At 42.2% G+C, this 20,948-nt stretch overlaps 2 protein-coding genes across 2 annotated transcripts; one reads left to right on the top strand and one right to left on the bottom strand.

Moving 5' to 3' along the window:
* Positions 1-246: 246 nt before the first annotated feature.
* LOC112216402 (transmembrane emp24 domain-containing protein 4-like) lies at positions 247-2,140 on the bottom strand. Its single transcript, XM_024376377.2, has 5 exons — positions 1,942-2,140; positions 1,527-1,627; positions 1,252-1,377; positions 992-1,138; positions 247-817 (listed from the first exon to the last, which is right to left on the bottom strand). Exons 1-5 carry the CDS (start codon positions 2,078-2,080, stop codon positions 668-670), a joined length of 663 nt encoding a protein of 220 aa, XP_024232145.1. The 5' UTR covers positions 2,081-2,140; the 3' UTR covers positions 247-667.
* An 84-nt stretch (positions 2,141-2,224) lies between these two features.
* Positions 2,225-10,551, top strand: fam50a (family with sequence similarity 50 member A). The gene is made up of 13 exons (XM_024376371.1): positions 2,225-2,539; positions 2,704-2,788; positions 2,907-3,006; positions 3,156-3,292; positions 3,393-3,469; positions 8,206-8,272; positions 8,427-8,488; positions 8,629-8,705; positions 9,025-9,079; positions 9,171-9,219; positions 9,333-9,403; positions 9,514-9,624; positions 10,158-10,551. The coding sequence occupies exons 1-13, from the start codon at positions 2,429-2,431 to the stop codon at positions 10,164-10,166; spliced, it is 1,011 nt and encodes a 336-aa protein (XP_024232139.1). The 5' UTR covers positions 2,225-2,428; the 3' UTR covers positions 10,167-10,551.
* The last annotated feature ends 10,397 nt before the right edge of the window (positions 10,552-20,948 follow it).

A 20,948-nucleotide genomic window follows, 5' to 3' on the forward strand; every position in this document is an offset into this window, starting at 1 on the left:
CCTGATTTCAAAGATATGTTGGTCTTTGGAAGAAAATAAAAATGGTCTTGCTAGGACCATCCTCTAAAAATCAATAATACTGCCCTTCAACAGACGTTAAGGATGTTTGTGAACAGGTTAGTCATTGAGCTAAAACTATTATTAGCTCTGCTATAATTATGTTATCAGACTAAATCACAATAATCAAAAGGAAAGGGGGAAAGGGTATAACTGAATGAGGTGCAGGGGGCGCTTTCCAGTCTGCCTTGCTCAAGGGGCAGACTGTCAGCTCGGGGATTCGATCCAGCAACCTTTCGGGTACTGGCCCAACACTCTGCCCACTGTTTAAACTACCACCTGTTTAAACCTACAGTATACAGAATGACAAATCTCCAAAACAAAGTGGAACAGAATTGAACATTACCTTGGGTACATTTGCCACTCCTAATGTGCAGTCCAACCAAGTTGACATGAAACAATACAAAGTTGGGGGAAAATACAAGGAAATGGACATAGGTGCTTACTGATCACAATCATTTAAGTCACAGAATAATTAATAATGGACAACACATAAACACACTGGATGTTCTAAATTCATTTGCTTCCCGGGTTTAAGCGTCTCTCTGCCAGTCAGCTCTGTATGGTTGTCACTCCTGTCTTGAACTCCATCAGTGATGTCCTGTGAGCATTACACCAACTTCTTGGCCTCAAAGAAGCTCTTGAGGTGCTTGAGCTGCCAGATGCCAGTGAAGATGAGGATAAGTGTCTGAGCTATAGACCACCAAAGCACATGCTGATTGGTGCTCTCACTCGTCATGCGGAACCGCTCCTCACGATACTGTTGAGAGAGATACACAGACAGTCACTAGATTGTTAAAAGACAAGGGTAAGATGTGGATTCCACTACAGCGTTGTGTGACATTATACAGGTTAAAATAAATGTAAATATTATCCTCTTATGGTTGTGGCGTAGTTACTCAACTCAAAATGTAGATGTTCTCTTTCAACCCACCTGCTGATAGTTCTGCTCTTTCTGGATTTGTTCTACTTGGTCCAGTAATTGTCGAGCTCTCAATTGCAGCTCTGTGAGCTTGTCCTTTGCTGCGATTTCAGGGTAGTTGTTGGTATGTTCACCAACCTGAATATCCAGGTGGACTCTCTACGATGGAACACAAGGTTAGAATGCCAGACTATCTGCATATTTACTGTTATACGAAATGTTTTACTTTTCATTGTGAGAAGAAAATGTCCAGAACAACATCCCATTCATACCAGTTTGCCACCAGCAAAAAGGGCCATCTTGGTGGAGTTGGAGTGCAGGCAGATCTGGTGCTCGCCTGGTGTATGGGAAGTAAAGGTGAACCGTCCATCTGACCCATACTGACGAGACAGAATCGTCTAGAATAGAGGGTTGGAGAGAGAGAGAGACATACCGATGAAACATACGTGGAGGCATTGTGTGTATGAAGATTCATTACAGTTTGTGTATGTCTGTTCACTTTTGAGTGTGGTAACCTTGTATCTAATCTTCTCATTGTTTGACTGACCTTAGTATCCGGATCTTTGATCTCCACATGCACTCCAAGGCCAGGGGTGGTTTGGAGGAAGGATCTCATCTGCTTGTCCCACAGCTGGGTCCTGTATTTCCCTGATAAGAGAGATGCCAGATGAAAGGATATTCCTCGCATCCTCGATAAAGGGCATATTCCATATCAAATAACACGGTGGCTAATCCCACAGTCACATACTGTATAATCTCATTTTTGTAGCTAGCCAGCAAATTTGTATTTATTTATTAAGACCCATGATGTATTTTTTGCCCATCAAATCTAGCTACATCTGTCAGGAAATGAAAGACATTCATGCACTAACTGACTGGATTAATCAAAATAGCCTATGAGCCAGAAGCAGCTGACTAGTTAACCAGTTTTAACGTTATCTAACGCAAAAATAATAATTTACCAATAACCATAGTCTCATCTGGAATTTCCTCTATGAAGCATTTTTTCTCCGTCTCTCCAATGTGAAAATAGAGAGCGTAACTTGGAGAGAGCCAAGCAAATAATATGATAATTCCAGCGCCAGGTGCAGTGAGCATCATGTCAAATCAGCTTTGTTGTCCCCTGCAGCAGGGTCAGTGTAGTAAATGCAACCAGCTGCTACTTTACTTTTATTTTGAAATGATTGAAACCCCGCCGGAAGTGGTTGCACGGGCCTTTTTTTAAAAACTGATTCGCACCCTACCCAGAATGCACTTCAACGAGACCATTTTCGGTTGTGTTTGTTATGATGCGAGGACATTTCAGCATCTAGCTACAATAACGTTTCGCTCTACACTGTTATAAAAACAGTGATTAGTTGTTGTTTAGACAAGTTGTCTGTGACTGTAGCGTTTAGCTACTTTTTTTCCAGATTATTATTGCTGTTTGATTCTCGGGAATCTATAGGCATGGCGCAGTACAAAGGTGCAGCAAGCGAGGCTGGAAGAGCCATGCAGTTGATAAAAAAGCGTGAAAAGGAAAGAGAACAACTGTCACAGCTAAAGGAGAAAATTGCTCAGGTCAGTCACTTGTTAGTTAAGTAATAGTATTGCTTATTCACTGCTATCTAGTTACTGAAATATCAAACGAGCAATCTATAGCCTTTGCGCTAGACTGTTTACAGGAGTAGCCTTAACGTTCCTAGCTATGTGTCCCCCTCTTACTACCTGAATATCTCCTACAGGACAACATGGTCAAGTCCAACATAGACAAGAAGTTCTCAGCTCATTATGATGCGGTGGAAGCAGAGCTCAAATCCAGCACTGTTGGTAAGTATATTATGGAACTTTTTCCATGTCAGACTTACCTTTTTTTAATACTGATGAATGTTTGAATACATAATTGTGAAGAACACAATCTTACTACAATACTGTCTTCCCTTGTCAGGTCTGGTGACACTCAATGATATGAAGGCCAGGCAGGAGGCTCTTGTGAAAGAACGAGAAAAGCAACTGGCCAAGAAGGAGCAATCAAAGGAGTTGATGCTGTGAGTTACTGTATTCCGCAAGTTACTTGATTCCCTGACACTTTTCTATCTCTTTAATGATCTCTCAATGACCCCTGATTATGGGTGAAATCTTCAGTCGAAAGCTATTGTCGGTGTCTCATCTTGGCTCTCTTTCTGTCTACCTTCAGAAAGCTGGAGAAGCAGAAGGAGAAGAAAAGAAAGGAAGAACAGAAGAGAAAGATTGCCAGTTTATCCTTTAATCCTGAAGATGAAGAGGAGGAGAAAGAGGAGACTGAGGAGGAAGAGGAGGAGGAGGAAGAGGACTGTGAGTGGTGTTCATAATAAATCTGTTTTTTATAGCCACAATACTTGTGTATATTATTGTCTAAGAACAATCAATTAATACTGACTTTTATCTTCCAAAGATTTCCCCGCTAAGAAGAAGAAGCTAGGGAAGAACCCAGATGTGGACACCAGTTTCCTGCCAGACCGGGACAGAGAGGTGAGCCTTATGTATATACAACCAGTCACACTTATTTTCTCCAAATCAAACCTCCCTTACATTGAGGGAGAGTATTTGCAAGAGTATTTGTATTTATTAATGATTCCTATTAGCTGCTGCCAAGACAGTTTAAAATCCAGGTTTACCCCAAGCAGTTTAGTCACAGCCTTATTCTAAAATGGATTAAATTCATTTTTTCCAACATGATGGGAGTCCACATGGGGTAAATTCAATTGATTGGACATGATATGGAAAGGCACACACCAGTCTATATAAAGTTCCACAGTAGAGAGTTCATGTCAGAGCAAAAACCAAGCCACGAGGTCGAAGGAATTGTCCATAGAGCTCCGAGACAGGATTGTGTCGAGGCACAGATCTGGGGAAAGGTACCAAAAAATTACTGCAGCAATGAAGGTCCTAAAGAACACAGTGTCCTCCATCATTCTTAAATGAAAGAAGTTTGGAACCACCAAGACTCTTCCTAGAGCTGGTCGCCTGGCCAAATTAAGCAATCAGAGGAGGATCTTGGTCAGGGAGGTGATCAAGAACCTGATGGTCATCCTGACAGAGCTCCTCTGTGGAGATGGGAGAACCTTCCAGAAGGACAACCATCTCTGCAGTACTCCACCTATCAGGCCTTTATGTTAGAGTGGCCAGCCGGAAGCCACTCCTCAGTAAAAGGACTCTCAGACCATGCGAAACAAGATTCTCTGCTCTGATGAAACCAAGATTGAACTCTGGTCTGAATGCCAAGTGTCACGTCTGGAGGAAGCCTGGCACCATCCCTACGGTGAAGCATGGGTTTGGCAGCATTGTATTGTGGGGATGTTTTTCAGTGGCGGGGACTGGGAGACTAGTCAAGATTAAGGGAAAGATGAACAGAGCAAAGTACAGAGGGATTATTGATGAAAACCTGCTCCAGAGCGCTGAAGACCTCAGACAGGGCGAAGGTTCAGTTTCAACAGGCCAACGGCCCTAAGCACACAGCCAAGACAACACGGGAGTGGCTTTGGGAGAAGTCTCTGAATGTCCTTGTGTGGCCCAGCCAGAGCCTGGACTTGAACCCGATCGAACATCTCTGGGGAGACTTGAAAATACCTGTGCAGCGACGCTCCCCATCCAACCTGACAGAGCTTGAGAGGATCTGCAGAGAAGAATGGGAGAAACTCCCCAAATACATGTGTGTCAAGCTTGTAGCGTCATGCCCAAGAAGACTTGAGGCCGTAATCGCTGCTAAAGGTGCTTCAGCAAAGCACAGAGTAAAGGGTCTGAATACTTATGTAAATGTGATATGTCTATTTTTAAATACAGTTAAAAAATATATATATTAACTTGTTTTTGCTTGATCATTATGGGGTATTGTGTGTAGATTGATTAGGGGGGGAAACAATTTAATACATTTTATAATAAGGCTGTAACCTATCAAAATGTGGAAAAAGTAAAGTGGTCTGAATAATTTCAGAATGCACTGTACATAGACACACTGGCTTTACTCAAGGCCAGTGGCATGTCATTGATAAATATTGAAAAAGTAAGGGGCCTAGACAGCTGCCCTGGGGAATTCCTGATTCTACCTGGACAATGTTGGAGAGGCTTCCATTAAAGAACACATCCACAGTATAGCAAGGTGTGTAAAGCCATAATGCATACGTTGTTTCCATCAGCAGACTATCAATTATGTCAAAAGCCACATTTTCACTCAGCCAATCATCAGTCATTTGTGTAAGTGCTTGTTGAATGTCCTTCCCTATAAGCGTGCTAAAACTGTCTTTTTTTTACTGTAAAATAGCATTATCTGGTCAAACACCATTTTTTCCCAAAAGTTTACTTCGGGTTGGTAACAGGCTGATTAGTCAGCTATTTGAGCCAGTAAAGGGGGCTTTACAATTCTTGGGTAGTGAAATTACTTTAGCTTTCCTCCAGGCCCGAGGGCACACACTTTCTAGTTGGCTTAGATTGAAGATATGGCAAATAGGAATGGCAATATGGTCCACTATTATCCTCTAATTTTCCATCCAAGTTGTCAGACCCCGGTGGCTTGTGTCATTGTTGATAGACAGACAACAATACTTTTTTCACCTCTTCCACACTCACTTTACAGAATTAAAAATGACAATGCTTGTCTTTTAATAACTTGATCATTTATACTTGGATGTGTGGTGTCAGTGTTTGTTGCTGGCATGTCATGCCTAAATTTGCTAATCTTGCCAAAGAGAGAAAATAATTGAAGTAATTGGCAATATCAGTGTTTTCTGATGAATGGAGCCACCAGATTCAATGAATGGTGGAGCTGAGTTTGCCTTTTTGGCCACACTGTAATTTAAGGTGCTCCAAAGCTTCTTTTTTTTTTTTACTATCATTCTTTGTGGTTTCTTTGTTTCATAGTGTAGTTTCTTCTTTTTATTCAGTTTAGTTGCAGGATTTCTCTATTTGCAGTACATTTGCCAATCATTTTGCCTCATCCTCCTCAACCATACCATTTTTCAATTCCTCATCAATCCACAGGGATTTAAGTTTGTTTTTTTTTACAATAGTTTTCTTAATAGTTGCTGGAACTGGAATAAGCAATATGTCAAGTGCTGCATCTGGTTGCTCCTCATTACACACAACAAATATTCTTTACGTCAACAACATTGGAATCACTACAAAACTTATTGTATGACCTCTTATACACTATATTAGCCCCAGCCTTTGGGAACTTTGGTTTTCCTAGATATGGCTACTGTATTGTGATCACTACATCCGATGGATCTGGATACTGCTTTACAGCACCTTTCTGCAGCATTAGTAAAGAAGTGATCAATATATGTCGATTCCATTCCGTGCTGTTTGACTAGCCTGGCAGGTTGACTGATTAGTGCCAGTGACCTGGTTCAGTTTGTTATAGTTTGAAGCTTTTTCTTGAGTGGGTAGCTTGAGAAAAGCCAGTCAGTATTTAAATCACCCAGAAAATATACCTCTCTGTTGATATCACATGCATTTCACACATGTTGTCCAGATACTGACTGTTAGCACTCGGTGGTCTATAGCAGCTTCCCACAAGAATGGGCTTTAGGTGAGGCAGAGTAACCTGTAGCCATATTACTTCAACAGTATTTAACATGAGATCCTCTCTAAGCTTTACAGGAATGTGGTTCAGAATAAAAAGGGTCAACACCTCCACCTTTGGCATTTGTCTTTTCTGTAGATGTTATAACCTTTGTATTGCTACCACTGTATCATCAAAGATATTATCTAAGTGAGTTTCAGAGATGGTCAGAATATGAATGTCATATGTTACTAGCAGTATGACATACTGTTAGCCTCAGTGCTAACAGTATAACTCTGGTTCATAGGCACATGATTGCTGCATACAATAGCTGTAGGATCAGCAGAAGCATTCAGGGCAGTCAGAGGGACATAAATGAGGTTACTTACATTGTGTCTTCCAACGCCTCTGGGATTATGACAACTCAGCGACACAACAGTGGGGATTAATTGAGCTGCACCTGGGTCATTGATAAATCATTGTCTCAACGCAGCCTGATAATGGTGTAAAAAGATCCAGGAACCCAAATGATTTGGGTGGATCCCATCCTCCTTTATAAAACAAGCTTTGTTTCCAGAATGTATTATTATTATTGTCAATAAATGTTACACCCACAGAGCTGCAATAGTCTGGTAGCCAGTTATGGGAGGTTGAATTGTTCAGTGCCACGATTTGGCTGAGGGCCAGATATTATGGGGAGTTTGTTGGTGTCAAGCAGAGACCCAATCAGTTCTTTAAAATCCATCTTCAGCTGTTCTGAGCGGCCCTTCATAATGTCCTTGAATCCTACATGAACTATGAGGGCCTCAATTTCCTTTTTGCTCCAGGGACTGAGTCATTTCTCACCATTGAACTGCCCAGTACAACAGCCCCGGAGATGGGGATGGAGAAATCTGACCATATCCTACACCTTTGACTTCTGTCCAGTATGCACAGGGTGTACACTATATAAATGTGCCTTTATACACACACACAGAGCCCAGGGCACTATATAAATGTTGTGTGTGTGTGTGGGCATATATATATATATATATATACACACACGCACACAACCGTTCAAAAGTTTGGGGTCACTTAGAAAAAGTGCTTGAAAGAAAAGCAACAACAACAAAAAATGTGTTTGTCAAAATAACGTCGAATTGATCAGAAATACAGTGTAGACATTGTTAATGCTGTAAATGACTGTTGTAGCTGGAAACGGCTGATTTTTAATGGACAGCTGAAAACTGTTGTTCTGATTAAAGAAGCAATAAACAGGGCTTCTTTAGACTAGTTGAGTATCTGGAGCATCAAATAAAATTAAAATTTATTTATAGCCCTTCGTACATCAGCTGATATCTCAAAGTGCTGTACAGAAACCCAGCCTAAAACCCCAAAGAGCAGGCAATGCAAAGTGTTGAAGCACGTTGGCTTGGAAAAACTCCCTAGAAAGGCCAAAACCTAGGAAGGATTTGTCAGCGTTTGCATTTGTGGGTTCAATTACAGGCTCAAAATGGCCAGAAACACACAACTTGCTTCTGAAACTCGTCCGTCTATTCTTGTTCTGAGAAATGAAGGCTATTCCATGCGAGAAATTATACACACACTCTCACACACAGAGCCCAGGGTATACACAACATTTATATTGTGTGTGTGTGTGTGTGTGTGTGTGTGTGTGTGTGTGTACACAGAACCCAAGCTTAAAATGTGTTTATTATTGGGAGTTCAGGAGGAGGAGAATCGGCTTCGAGAGGAACTGCGCCAGGAGTGGGAGGGAAAGCAGGAAAAGATCAAGAGTAAGAGAGATTGATTACACATGACGATTACATCCAGTGCTCTTTTTATATTGGTCCCTATGGTAATGATGAGCTTGAATGAATAGTTCACTACCCTTGCCATGATAATGACACTTATTGATAATGCCATGATAATGACACATGTTCTGTGCAGGTGAAGAAATTGAGATCACGTTCTCCTACTGGGATGGATCGGGGCATCGTAAGACTGTCAAGGTACAGTAAGAGAGAACCGGTTGCTTAGCAATGGATGTGCTGCCAGAAAGCAAATGGAGCCAAACATTAACTTTGGTCGCATGAGATACACCTGTATACTATAGCATGTATCAGTGTGCACTGTTGTGTGTTTACTGCAGATGAAGAAGGGCAATACCATGCAGCAGTTCCTTCAGAAAGCACTGGAGGTCTTGAGGAAAGATTTCAGTGAGCTCAGGTAAGAGTAGATGTGACTGAAGTGGTGGCTTTGGTTTAATCTAGGTGGGTGTATTCGCTAGAAAACAGAAGCAAACCAAATGAAACAGGGAGGGACCCTACCTGAATTTGTCAAATAAAAACTTAAGCGTTTTCATCTCAAAGCATTTTCCGTTTTGGAGTAAACGGTTTCCATTGTAAAAACGTTTTGCCACTGTTCGCTACGTTCTTCGTCTAATGAATACACCCTAGGTGCCCATTGGCACTAACATTTATAGGATTTCCCTTTAATGTTATTCTTTATGAAGGAATGTGGTAAAATGTTGGGGGGGTCTTTGTAGGGCTGCTGGTGTCGAGCAGCTGATGTACATCAAAGAGGATCTGATCATCCCACATGTGAGTGCTGCTGTACATCGATCTGAACTATTATAAATGTACATCTCTTCTTCATATTAAACTGAATAATTATCTCTGTTTTATGTTCTAGCATCACAGTTTCTATGACTTCATTGTGACAAAAGCTCGAGGCAAATCTGGTGAGCCAGTGGTGACTTCAAAGGTCATCTAAAAATCACCGTTATATTTAAACATTTATGTAACTTCACTGATGGCATTATATAAAATATATATATACTTTATTCCACTACAGGTCCACTCTTCAGCTTTGACGTCCACGATGACATTCGGCTGGTGAACGACGCCACTGTTGAAAAAGACGAGGTGAGGAGATCCATATTGTTTTAATATTCAATATCCAAGTGTGTTTTGAATCCAAGTTATTTGTCAGTGCCGCAGCGTTAACAACAACGAGTGTCCTTGGTGTGTCGTAGTCTCACGCAGGTAAAGTGGTGCTGAGGTGCTGGTATGAGAAGAACAAGCACATCTTTCCTGCTAGCCGCTGGGAGCCCTACGACCCAGAGAAGAAATGGGACAAATACACCGTGAGTGGTGATCTCTAACCTTAACACACTTGTCAATATCTACGTAGGAATATTAGATCTGATTGGTATTCTAGGTTTATGTAGAGTGTGATGTAATGTGTTCCTCTACATTATTTCCTGCTGTGGCCAATCACAACGTCACAATGTACAAATGAAACAGCAAAAGAATGTAGCATCATTGGCTGGATAGATCATCGTGCATTTAATGGCTTGTGATTTATACCCTTTTCCAACTTTTGGGCCGAAACGAACAGGATAGTTTCATTAGCATTCTCCACATGACGTTGTAGGAGTGTCGATGCTTACAGAGCTGCATGCATATGGGCCTGTTCACTTTCAGCTGTTAGTTAGTTCATAAAACATGTAGGAAATAGCAAATATAGGCCTATTATCAATAATTGAATCATTATAGCCCAAAACTTTTATTATTAGGTAAAGAATGGATATGAAGTTGAGAGGTTTATCGTAAAACATGCAGATGATGCAACGTAAAAATAAAAAAAATGTAATTCTTTTTTTCCCTGGTTTTTCAGATCCGGTGAAAATATTGTCTTCAGGATCTTTCTGGACACACATTTTTTTTCCCATGTTTTACTGTTAATGTATTGTCAGAAGCATTTTACTTTCAGATTGATAAACTATATTCACTTTAAATCATTAAGTTTCTCTTCATTGTTACTCCTCAACTTCTTTTTTTTTTTCATTTCCCCAAAGTGTTGTTGCCTAACAAACCATAGTGATTTCTTTACCATAACATAACCATTCTGTTTATGAAATATTACTGCTTTAATTTCTATGAAAATGTGTGATCCCAAATAATTTAAAAAGAACAAAAAAACAAACCTACACTTGGACGCTGTTCACTATGTTAATTAAATTCGATCAACTTTACTAATTTATATTATTAAAAACAACATTTTTATTTGGCCTTGTTTATTGTAATTTGTGTCCTGAATGTGGTTTGTTTGGCATCTCCGTTACTATTGTAAGACTCGGCTGTTAAAAATAATTGAAGAAATGCAACAATACTGTCAACTTGCCATTTGAGCTACAAAAGAGGGCCCCGGCCCGCCAGTTGCCCATCCCTGCACATAGAAGAGGAATCGGGCCGTATTCTTCTGGACCACGACTTGTTGACTTGATTGTAACTTTGGGCAATATTTTGGCAGCTTCACTGTTTCCAGGTCCGTGTCAGATGAAATGCTAAAGAAATACTTCTATTTCTGGTGCTATACACTTATATGCCAGGTTTTATCATATTTTATTTATCATAGGTTTTATCATTAGCATTGCTGAAATGTTACCAGGGCAACTGAACCTGGATAAGTGAAGGATGGCCATGCAGGATTAAAGAACCTGGATAAGTGAAGGATGGACATGCAGGATTAAAGAACCTGGAAAAGTGAAGGACTTTTTTTAATGATTCATTGTAGAGTTGATTTAGAGTAGAACTGTGATTGGAAGTGTGTCGTTTTTACCCTCGTATGGTCATTTCTCCCCTCTTTAGGACGTAACAATATGCCATTTAGCAGACATTTTATCCAAAGCGTGCAATGCTAGTGAGCATGATGGAGGCCATTAGTCTACCTGCTCTACTACCTAGCTGACAGTTGAAGGCCTTTGCCTCGGGCTGTTAATGTTTTCTCATTTACTTCAGCTGTGTTTTGTTCCCTCTTAGAGTATTTATTTAACCTTTTATTTAAATAGGCAAGTTAGTTAAGAACAAGTTAGTTAAGAACAACTATGATTGCCTACCCCAGCCAAACCCTAACCCGGACGACGCTGGGCCAATTGTGCGCCGCCCTATGGGTAACAATGACTTCCAGATAACTGAGCGTAAAGAAAAGGATCAGACCGTTGGGCTCCTCCACCTCTGTGTTTACCTATTCACTGTCACATACATCGTTAGTTCCATTACGCCTATATACCTATACATACTCTCTTGTGATAGAAGTTGTTTAAGGAAAAATATCTAATCTCTCCTTGGGAGTTGATGAAAATGTAATGCATTACTGGGCGTACATCTTTTTACCCTGTTCCTTTCTCTGGCCAAATCAAATAATTGATGTATATCCTGTCCTCTCATGCACCATCTTATGGGCGGTCCAGGCTGTGAATTCTGCAGAATCAACAGAGATGTTGGAAGAACCCATTTCCTCTGCTGAGGCATCTGGAGATGTGCAGTGAGTGCGTGTCAGAATAAACCCAGTTTCACCCTACAGACCGATGGTATGGTTTATACAGACCTTGAAGGTATCGATGGTATGGTTTTCTTATCCCAATGGTATGGTTTCACAGACCTTATCCCTTGAAGACTACTTATCCCTTATACCCTGAAGGTATCTTCTACAATGGTATGGTTTCACCCTACAGACCTTATCCCTTGAAGGTATCTTCTACAATGGTATGGTTTCACCCTACAGACCTTATCCCTTGAAGGTATCTTCTACGATGGTATGGTTTCACCCTACAGACCTTATCCCTTGAAGGTATCTTCTACGATGGTATGGTTTCACCCTACAGACCTTATCCCTTGAAGGTATCTTCTACGATGGTATGGTTTCACCCTACAGACCTTATACCTTGAAGGTATCTTCTACGATGGTATGGTTTCACCCTACAGACCTTATACCTTGAAGGCATCTTCTACGATGGTATGGTATGTGTCACTGCATAGTATGTGTCACTGCATAAGGCACTGTATTGCACATAAGTGAGACGAGAAGGAGCCGTTGTCTGTTATTTCTGAAGACCGAACCAAAAACAACTTAAGTGTTAACGTTCTGTCTTTTCACTTGTGATGTTTGTTTTCAGATTTTGAAGAATGTTAAGAATTTACCTCCTGAATAGGTCAAGGTGTCATAGACTAGTGCCGTCACCTAAAAAGAAAGTTATTTACTGTACCTCTGAACAGGTCAAGATGTCATAGACTGTAGTGCCTGTCACTATTGTTTTAATTTACTATACGATGTTCTTGCATGTCTACCATGGCCATTTTAGAGTTGTATTTTAAAGCTGTTTGTTCATTTGAATCATTATTACAATGATCCTATTCTTAGCATAATCTTCCCCAGGTTGTGTTCAGTGGCCATGTTTTTTTCTTTCTGGGTGGACAGATGTGTGCCACAGCATTATGTCCGCGCTCCACAAGATGTGACTGTTGAGTTCATAGCTGATCAGAATCCTAAATATGACACACTCATTGTCTCCTGGCAACCCAGCCAGTTTGGTAAGGGCAAACAAGATACACACCTTTTCTTCGAATTATCAATCATATACTGTAGAACCAATGTAGTGGTCGTTACAATTGGTTGTTTAAAGTCCACAAAACCCACTAAAACTTTTAGATAATGTGATTTCACTGAAAATAGAATATTCATTTGTCGTTGGCATCATTAAACTGAAGATTAATCTTAATCAAATGACTCTCTGTAATTATTATGCGATTAAACTGATTAATCATCTAACTGTAATTAACTAGGAAGTCGGGGCACCAAGGAAAATATTCAGATTACAAAGTTATAATTTTCCTAATATAATTTATTTCCTTCTGATTAATAAATTCTTCTTTACCTCACGTTAGTCTCATTCCAAACATTGTAAATTGTTGGTTATCTGCAGGAACCCAGTCTTCACTATGAGTCATCTACACATCAATTGTCTTAAAATCATTTATTTACTAAGTAATTCACAGATGCATAAACAAACAGTAGATAGTTACAAGGAAATGATAACGGAGTTTCCCTAGTGGGATAAACCGGCATCGCGGCTTGGTCTACAAAAGGGAAGTGTGGGTCGACTGAGATAAGACAACACACAGTTGATAATTATATTAATTGAAATGCTAATCCTTTGCACATGAACGCTCACTCATTCGGGAACAATTGCAATCTATCTATATATATATATATACGTTCAGTGTGCCGTCGGGGTCTCTGTTGAAAACTTTGTTTCTGTTGGTCTCTGTTGGAGGCAACATCTGCACTGAGCTAAAGGGGAGAGCTGCTGCTTTCAAGGATTAGGACCCGGAAGCTTATAAGAAATCCTCAGACGAACCATTAAAAAGGCAAAGTGTCAATACAGGACTAAGATCAAATTGTATTACACCGGCTCCAACGCTCCTTGGATGTGGCAGGGCTTGCAAACCATTACAGACTACAAAGGGAAGCACAGCCGAGCGCTGCCCAGTGACACGAGCCTACCAGACAAGCTAAACTACTTCTATGCTCGCTTCGAGACAAATAACACTGAAACATGCATGAGAGCACCAGCTGTTCCGGGAAGACTATGTGATCACGCTCTCCACAGCTGATGTGAGTAAGGTCAACATTTACAAAGCCGCAGGGCCAGACGGATTACCAGGACGTGTACTACGAGCATGCGCTGACTAACTGGCAAGTGTCTTCACTGACATTTTCAACCTCTCCCTGTCTGAGTGTAATACCAACATGTTTTAAGCAGACCACCATAGTCCCTGTGCCCAAGAACACTAAGGTAACCTGCCTAAATGACTACCAACCCGTAGCACTCACGTCTGTCATGGCTCACATCAACACCATTATCCCAGAAACCCTAGACCCACTCCAATTTGCATACCGCCCTAACAGATCCACAGATGATGCAATTTCTATTGCACTTTCCCACCTGGACAAAAGGAACATCTATGTGAGAATGCTATTCATTGACTACAGCTCAGCGTTCAACACTATAGCGCCCTCAAAGTTAATCACTAAGCTAAGGACCCTGGGACTAAACACCCCCCTCTGCAACTGGATCCTGGACTTCCTGACGGGCCGCCCCCAGGTGGTAAGGGTAGGTAACAACACATCCGTGTTGTGTTGGCCCCTCAGGGGTGCGTGCTCAGTCCCCTCCTGTACTCCCTGTTCACTCATGACTCCAACACCATCATTAAGTTTGCCGATGACACAACCGTGGTAGGCCTGATCACCGACAACAACGAGATAGCCTATAGGGAGGAGGTCAGAGCTGGACGTGTGGTGCCAGGACAACAACCTCTCCATCAATGTGATCAAGACAAAGGAGATGATTGTGAACTACAGAAAAGGAGGACCAAACACGCCCCCATTTTCCTTGGCAGGCTGTAGTGGAGCAGGTTAAGAGCTTCAAGTTTCTTAGTTCCCACCAACAAACTAACGTGGTCCAAGCACACTGATGCAGTCGTGAAGAGGGTATGACAAAACCTATTCCCCCTCAGAAGATTCGGCATGGGTCCTCAGATCCTCAAAAGGTTCTACAGCTACACCATTGAGATCCTCACTGCCTGGTATGGCAACTGCTCTGCCTCCGACCGCAAGGCACTACAGAGGGTAGTGGGTACGGCCCAGTGCATCACTGGGGCCAAGCTTCCTGCCTTCCAGGACCTCTATACCAGGCGGTGTCAGAGGAAGGCCCTACAAATTGTCTAGTCATAGACTGTTCTCTCTGCTACCACACGGCAAGTGGTACCGGAGCGCCAAGTCTAGGTCCAAGAGGCTTCTAAACAGCTGCTACCCCCAAGCCATAAGACTCCTGAACATCTAGTCAAATGGCTGTATTTAAGATGTATTTAAGACCCATAGTTTTTTGTTGTTGTTAATGACCCATTCTGATACTGTCTCACGTATACTCTCAGTCCTTGCTGAGAGTATAAGTGAGCTCCCTGGCTGTAGGTCCTGATGTGTAACGTGCAATCATCAGCATACATAGTTCTTTCCTCCTCTTGTAAGACAAGTGCCAAATAATTAGTAAAAATAAAGAGTAACGGCCCAAGGCAACTGCACTGTACATGTCTGACGTTAGAGAAAACCTCCATTTGAAGATTGATCTGAGTTCTATTGGATAAGTAACTCTCCAACCATGTGATGGCAAGTGAGCTTTTTTCCAATAACAAGAAAGGCTGCACTAAAATCTAACAATATACTGTAGTTCCAACTACATCTTATTATCCATTTCTTTTAACCAATCATCAGTCATCTGAGTCAGTGCTGTACAAGTTGAGTGCCCTTCCCTATTTGCATGCTGAAATTCCATCTTTGAAAAATAACACTGTATTTGTTCAAGCACAATTTTCTCCATCAGTTTACCCTCAGAGGGTTCCAGGTCTCCATTCAAGCCTTGTCCTTCCAGGGATCTCCTTCCTCAGGGGGTTCAAAGGGTTCCAGGTCGTGGGAGGATCTCATATCGCCTGTCAGCTCTTTCTCTTTCACAGCAATATCTCTCTCTCTCTGCCTCACATGCCCAAAAGGATTGGACACCATGCTTACATGATCCTATTTTTATAAAGGTAAACCTCTCCAGGTTCTTACATAAAGTGGTATACACTATGTCCACTGAAAGGTAACAAAGGAAAACTATTGTAAAGTGAATACGATTTAGAGTAAGAATGATTGAAGTTATTGGACCAATAAAAATAAGTGTTGTCTTTTCAAGATTCCCACATCGTCTTAACAGTGTTTACTGGTGTTGTACTGTAGGTGTACCAGTCAGACACCTTCTCCCTTCTAGCCCTGGGGGCCCAGTATGCTGTCGCTTTGATGGCCTTGCCAGTTCCTGACTTGTGGGATCAATTCTACCGCAGCAAAAAAAAATTCTCCACACACAGTAGAATCTTCCTCATACTATACAGTACCGCATGCTGTTGGACATAAATAGAACACAAGAACATTGTTCACTAACACTGTTTGCTTCCACTATGACAACGTTTTATTTGATTTTACCGTTTATTTACAATGAACCATTATCCAGTAAATTCAATGGAAACGGTACTGAACGACCAGTTGAAGAACATTGTGATTATAGTGTCCCCAAAGGGCGATGGCGTGTGTCACGTTGCACTGCCATTTTAAATGGTCAAACCCATATTGATCATGCCACACCTACCAAATGTACCGCATGGGTATTGATCTGATGACAAGGGAAGTAAAAGAGCAAGACAAATATTTAGCTGAGTCATTTAGTCATGTCATTTAGCCGACACTCTCATCCAGAGTGATTTACAGTAGTGATCCACCGTGGGAACTGAACCCACAACACCAGCGTTGCAAGCGCCTTGCTCTACCAGCTGAGAGCCACACGGGACAACCTGGGCCATAGGTGTAATGAGTGGCATCCTCCCCGTTGGGCTCTGCAAACTCAGTGGCCATTGATTTAGAATGACCGGGACTGTAGAATGGAATTTATTTGTGTAAAAAAAAAAACATATACAACAATATGTACAATGTAATCCCAGAGGATAGCACTTAAAAGTATGAATTAAAACAGCTGTTTCCAAAGTGGTCTTGTTTTTATATGTTAAAAGGACTATATTCTTGGTGTGTTATATGTGCTGTGATAAGGGTTGGCCATGGGCTATGGTGGATCGTTTTATATGTGCTGTGATAAGGGTTGGCCATGGGCTATGGTGGATCATTTTATATGTGCTGCGATAAGGGTTGGCCATGGGCTATGGTGGATCATTTTATATGTGCTGCGATAAGGGTTGGCCATGGGCTATGGTGGATCATTTTATATGTGCTGCGATAAGGGTTGGCCATGGGCTATGGTGGATCATTTTATATGTGCTGTGATAAGGGTTGGCCATGGGCTATGGTGGATCGTTTTATATGTGCTGCGATAAGGGTTGGCCATGGGCTATGGTGGATCATTTTATATGTGCTGATAAGGGTTGGCCATGGGCTATGGTGGATCATTTTATATGTGCTGCGATAAGGGTTGGCCATGGGCTATGGTGGATCATTTTATATGTGCTGTGATAAGGGTTGGCTATGGGCTATGGTGGATCATTTATATGTGCTGTGATAAGGGTTGGCCATGGGCTATGGTGGATCATTTTATATGTGCTGTGATAAGGGTTGGCCATGGGCTATGGTGGATCATTTATATGTGCTGTGATAAGGGTTGGCCATGGGCTATGGTGGATCGTTTTATATGTGCTGTGATAAGGGTTGACCATGAGCTATGGCGGATCGTTTTATATGTGCTGTGATAAGGGTTGGCCATGGGCTATGGTGGATCATTTTATATGTGCTGTGATAAGGGTTGGCCATGGGCTATGGTGGATCATTTTATATGTGCTGGGATAAGGGTTGGCCATGGGCTATGGTGGATCATTTTATATGTGCTGGGATAAGGGTTGGCCATGGGCTATGGTGGATCATTTTATATGTGCTGCGATAAGGGTTGGCCATGGGCTATGGTGGATCGTTTTATATGTGCTGCGATAAGGGTTGGCCATGGGCTATGGTGGATCGTTTTATATGTGCTGCGATAAGGGTTGGCCATGGGCTATGGTGGATCATTTTATATGTGCTGTGATAAGGGTTGGCCATGGGCTATGGTGGATCATTTATATGTGCTGTGATAAAGGTTGGCCATGGGCTATGGTGGATCATTTTATATGTGCTGTGATAAGGGTTGGCCATGGGCTATGGTGGATCATTTATATGTGCTGCGATAAGGGTTGGCCATGGGCTATGGTGGATCATTTTATATGTGCTGCGATAAGGGTTGGCCATGGGCTATGGTGGATCATTTATATATGACATGGTTGATGATAGGGCTATGGTGGACTCAAATTTTCTGTTCACCTGATTTAGGGTTCCTCACAATCAAATGTGGATCATTTTTATCTGCCAAGATAATTCTCTGCGATAATTATAATCATCATTTATATGTGCTGTGATAAGGGTTGACACATCGATGGCTCTGGTGGATCATTTTATATGTGCTGCAAAGGGTTGGCCATTTATGGTGGATCATTTATATGTGCTGTGATAAGGGTTTTAACAAGGCTAATCTGGATCAAACAAGACTCCCTAAAGGGTTTTATCAGCATGGTGGATCATTTTATATGTGCTGTGATACCAGGGGTGGAAAGATGGTGGATCATTGTTATGTGCTGATAAGGGTTGGCTATGGGCATATGGTGGATCATTTTATATGTGCTTTCGGAAAGGGTTGGCCACGACTCCATCATTTTTGTTGTCCCTGCCTACAGACAGAAACTAAAACAATGGTGGAAGCTGCTGCGATAAGGGTTGGCCATGGGCTGGTGGATCATTTTATTGTGCTCCAAGACTGCTTCCATCACGTGGACTGGTGGAGATGTTTATATGTGCTGTCAGACAACAGGGTTGGCTATGGGCTGATTGGTGGATCAGTTTTATATGTGCTGTTGAAGATGTCGTTGGCCATGGGCTATGGTAAATCATTTTATAACCAGAAACCGTGGATTGGTGGATCATTTTATATGTGCTGTGGAAGGGTTGGCCATGGGCTATGGTGGATCTTTTAATCATGGGCAAGGTGTCTGGTAACATGACTGAATACAAACAGTGCAGCTATTCCCTCATTTTATATGTGCTATCAAACAGGGTTGCGCCAGTACAGGCATGGTGAATCATTTCATATGTGCTGCGACACAAGTGGCATGTGGCATGGGGATCATTTTATATGTGCTGCGGATAAGGGTTGGCCATGGGCCATGGTGGATCATTTTATATCTTGCTCCCAGGCAGACTAAATAAGGGTTGGCCATGGGCTATGGTGGATCATTTTATATGTGCCACTGATAAGGGTTGGCCATGGGCTATGGTGGATCTCTTTTATATGTGCTGCGATAAGGGTTGGCCAAGGCATGGTGGATCATTTTATATGTGCTGCGATAAGGGTTGGCCATGGGCTATGGTGCATCCCATGTGCTGCGATCAGGGTTGGCCATGGGCTATGGTGGATCCAGCTGGCTATGGTGGATGGGTGTTTTATATGTGTGTGTTGACCACGGACATATTGGATCAATTTTATACCAGTCTGCTGTTCCCCATGGGCTTCATGGTGGATCATTTTATTGTTCGATAAGGGTTGGCCATGGGCTATGGTGGATCATTTTATATGTGCTGCGAAAGGGTTACCATGGGCTATGGTGGATCATTTTATATGTGCATCATGAAGTGGTTTGCCATGGGCTATGGTGGATCATTTCATATCCACCCTACCTGATAAGGGTTGGCCATGGGCTATGGTGGATTTTTTATATGTGCTGCGAAATAGGTTGGCCATGGGCTATGGTGGATCGTTTTATATGTGCTGCGATAAGGGTTGGCCATCTGGGCAAGTGGAATACCTATGTGAGAATGCTGTTGGCCATGGGCTATGGTGGATCATTTCATATGTGCACCATAGGGTTACCATGGGCCATGCTGGATCATTTTATATGTGCTCGAGACCCTGGGTTGGCCATGGGCTATGGTGGATCATTTTACTGGGTGACTGGGGTTGGCCATGGGCTATGGTGGATCATTTTATATGTGCTGTGATAAACATCTGGCCTGGGCTATGGCTGATCCTTTACACTGGGGCTATAAGGGTTGGCCATGGGCTATGGTGGATCATTTTATATGTGCTGTGATAAGGGTTGGCCATGGGCTATGGTGGATCATTTTATATGTGCTTGATAAGGGTTGGCCATGGGCTAGTGGTATGTGCTTGATTACCATGGGCTATGGTGGATCATTTTATAGGGATAAGGGTTGGCCATGGGCTATGGTGGATCATTTTATATGTGCCTCACATCAAGGGTTGGCCATGGGCTATGGTGGATGATTTTATATGTGCAGGATAAGGGTTGGCCATGGGCATGGTGGATCATTTTATATGTGGATAAGGGTTGGCCATGGGCTAAGGTGGATCATTTTATATGACAAACTGATAAGGGTTGGCCATGGGCTATGGTGGATCATTTTATATGTGCTGGATAAGGGTTGGCCATGGGCTATGGTGGATCATTTTATATGGCTGCGATAAGGGTTGGCCATGGGCTTGTGGATCATTTTAAAGTGCTCACGAAAGGGTTGGCCAGGGCTATGGTGGATCATTTTATATGGCGGGCTGTATCACCGCCTGGTATGGCTATGGTAACTGCACCGGATCATTTTATATGGCTCTCCAGGGTTGGTATGGGCTATGGTGGATCATTTTATATGTGCTGGGCAGGGTTACCATGGGCTCCAGGATCATTTTATATGTGCCCGATAAGGGTTGGCCATGGGCCATGGTGGATCATTTTATATGGACTCATACCAGGGTTGGCCATGGGCCTGGTGGATCATTTTATATGTCTGCCATAAGGGTTGGCCATGGGCTATGGTGGATCAAATATGTGCCGATAAGGGTTGGCCAGGGCTATCTGGTGGATCATTTCAGACTGTTAAACAGCCACCATGGGCATTGGTGGATCTATGTGCTGCGATAAGGGTTGACACTGGGCTATGGTGGATCATTTTTAATCTGGGAAGGGTTGCCATGGGAAATGGTGGATCATTTTATAT

Source organism: Oncorhynchus tshawytscha, linkage group LG16, assembly GCF_018296145.1.
Source record: "Oncorhynchus tshawytscha isolate Ot180627B linkage group LG16, Otsh_v2.0, whole genome shotgun sequence".
NCBI classification, from domain to species: domain Eukaryota; kingdom Metazoa; phylum Chordata; class Actinopteri; order Salmoniformes; family Salmonidae; genus Oncorhynchus; species Oncorhynchus tshawytscha.

Coding starts and splice junctions, on each gene's coding strand:
- LOC112216402 (XM_024376377.2), bottom strand. CDS start 2,080: ATGATGCTCACTGCACCTGGCGCTGGAATTATCATATTATTTGCTTGG. Junction 1,628..1,941: donor AGATGAGACTATGGTTATTG/GTAAATTATTAT, acceptor CTCTCTTATCAG/GGAAATACAGGACCCAGCTG. Junction 818..991: donor AAGAGCAGAACTATCAGCAG/GTGGGTTGAAAG, acceptor CTCTCTCAACAG/TATCGTGAGGAGCGGTTCCG.
- fam50a (XM_024376371.1), top strand. CDS start 2,429: ATGGCGCAGTACAAAGGTGCAGCAAGCGAGGCTGGAAGAGCCATGCAG. Junction 3,293..3,392: donor GGAGGAGGAGGAAGAGGACT/GTGAGTGGTGTT, acceptor TATCTTCCAAAG/ATTTCCCCGCTAAGAAGAAG. Junction 8,489..8,628: donor GGCATCGTAAGACTGTCAAG/GTACAGTAAGAG, acceptor TGTTTACTGCAG/ATGAAGAAGGGCAATACCAT.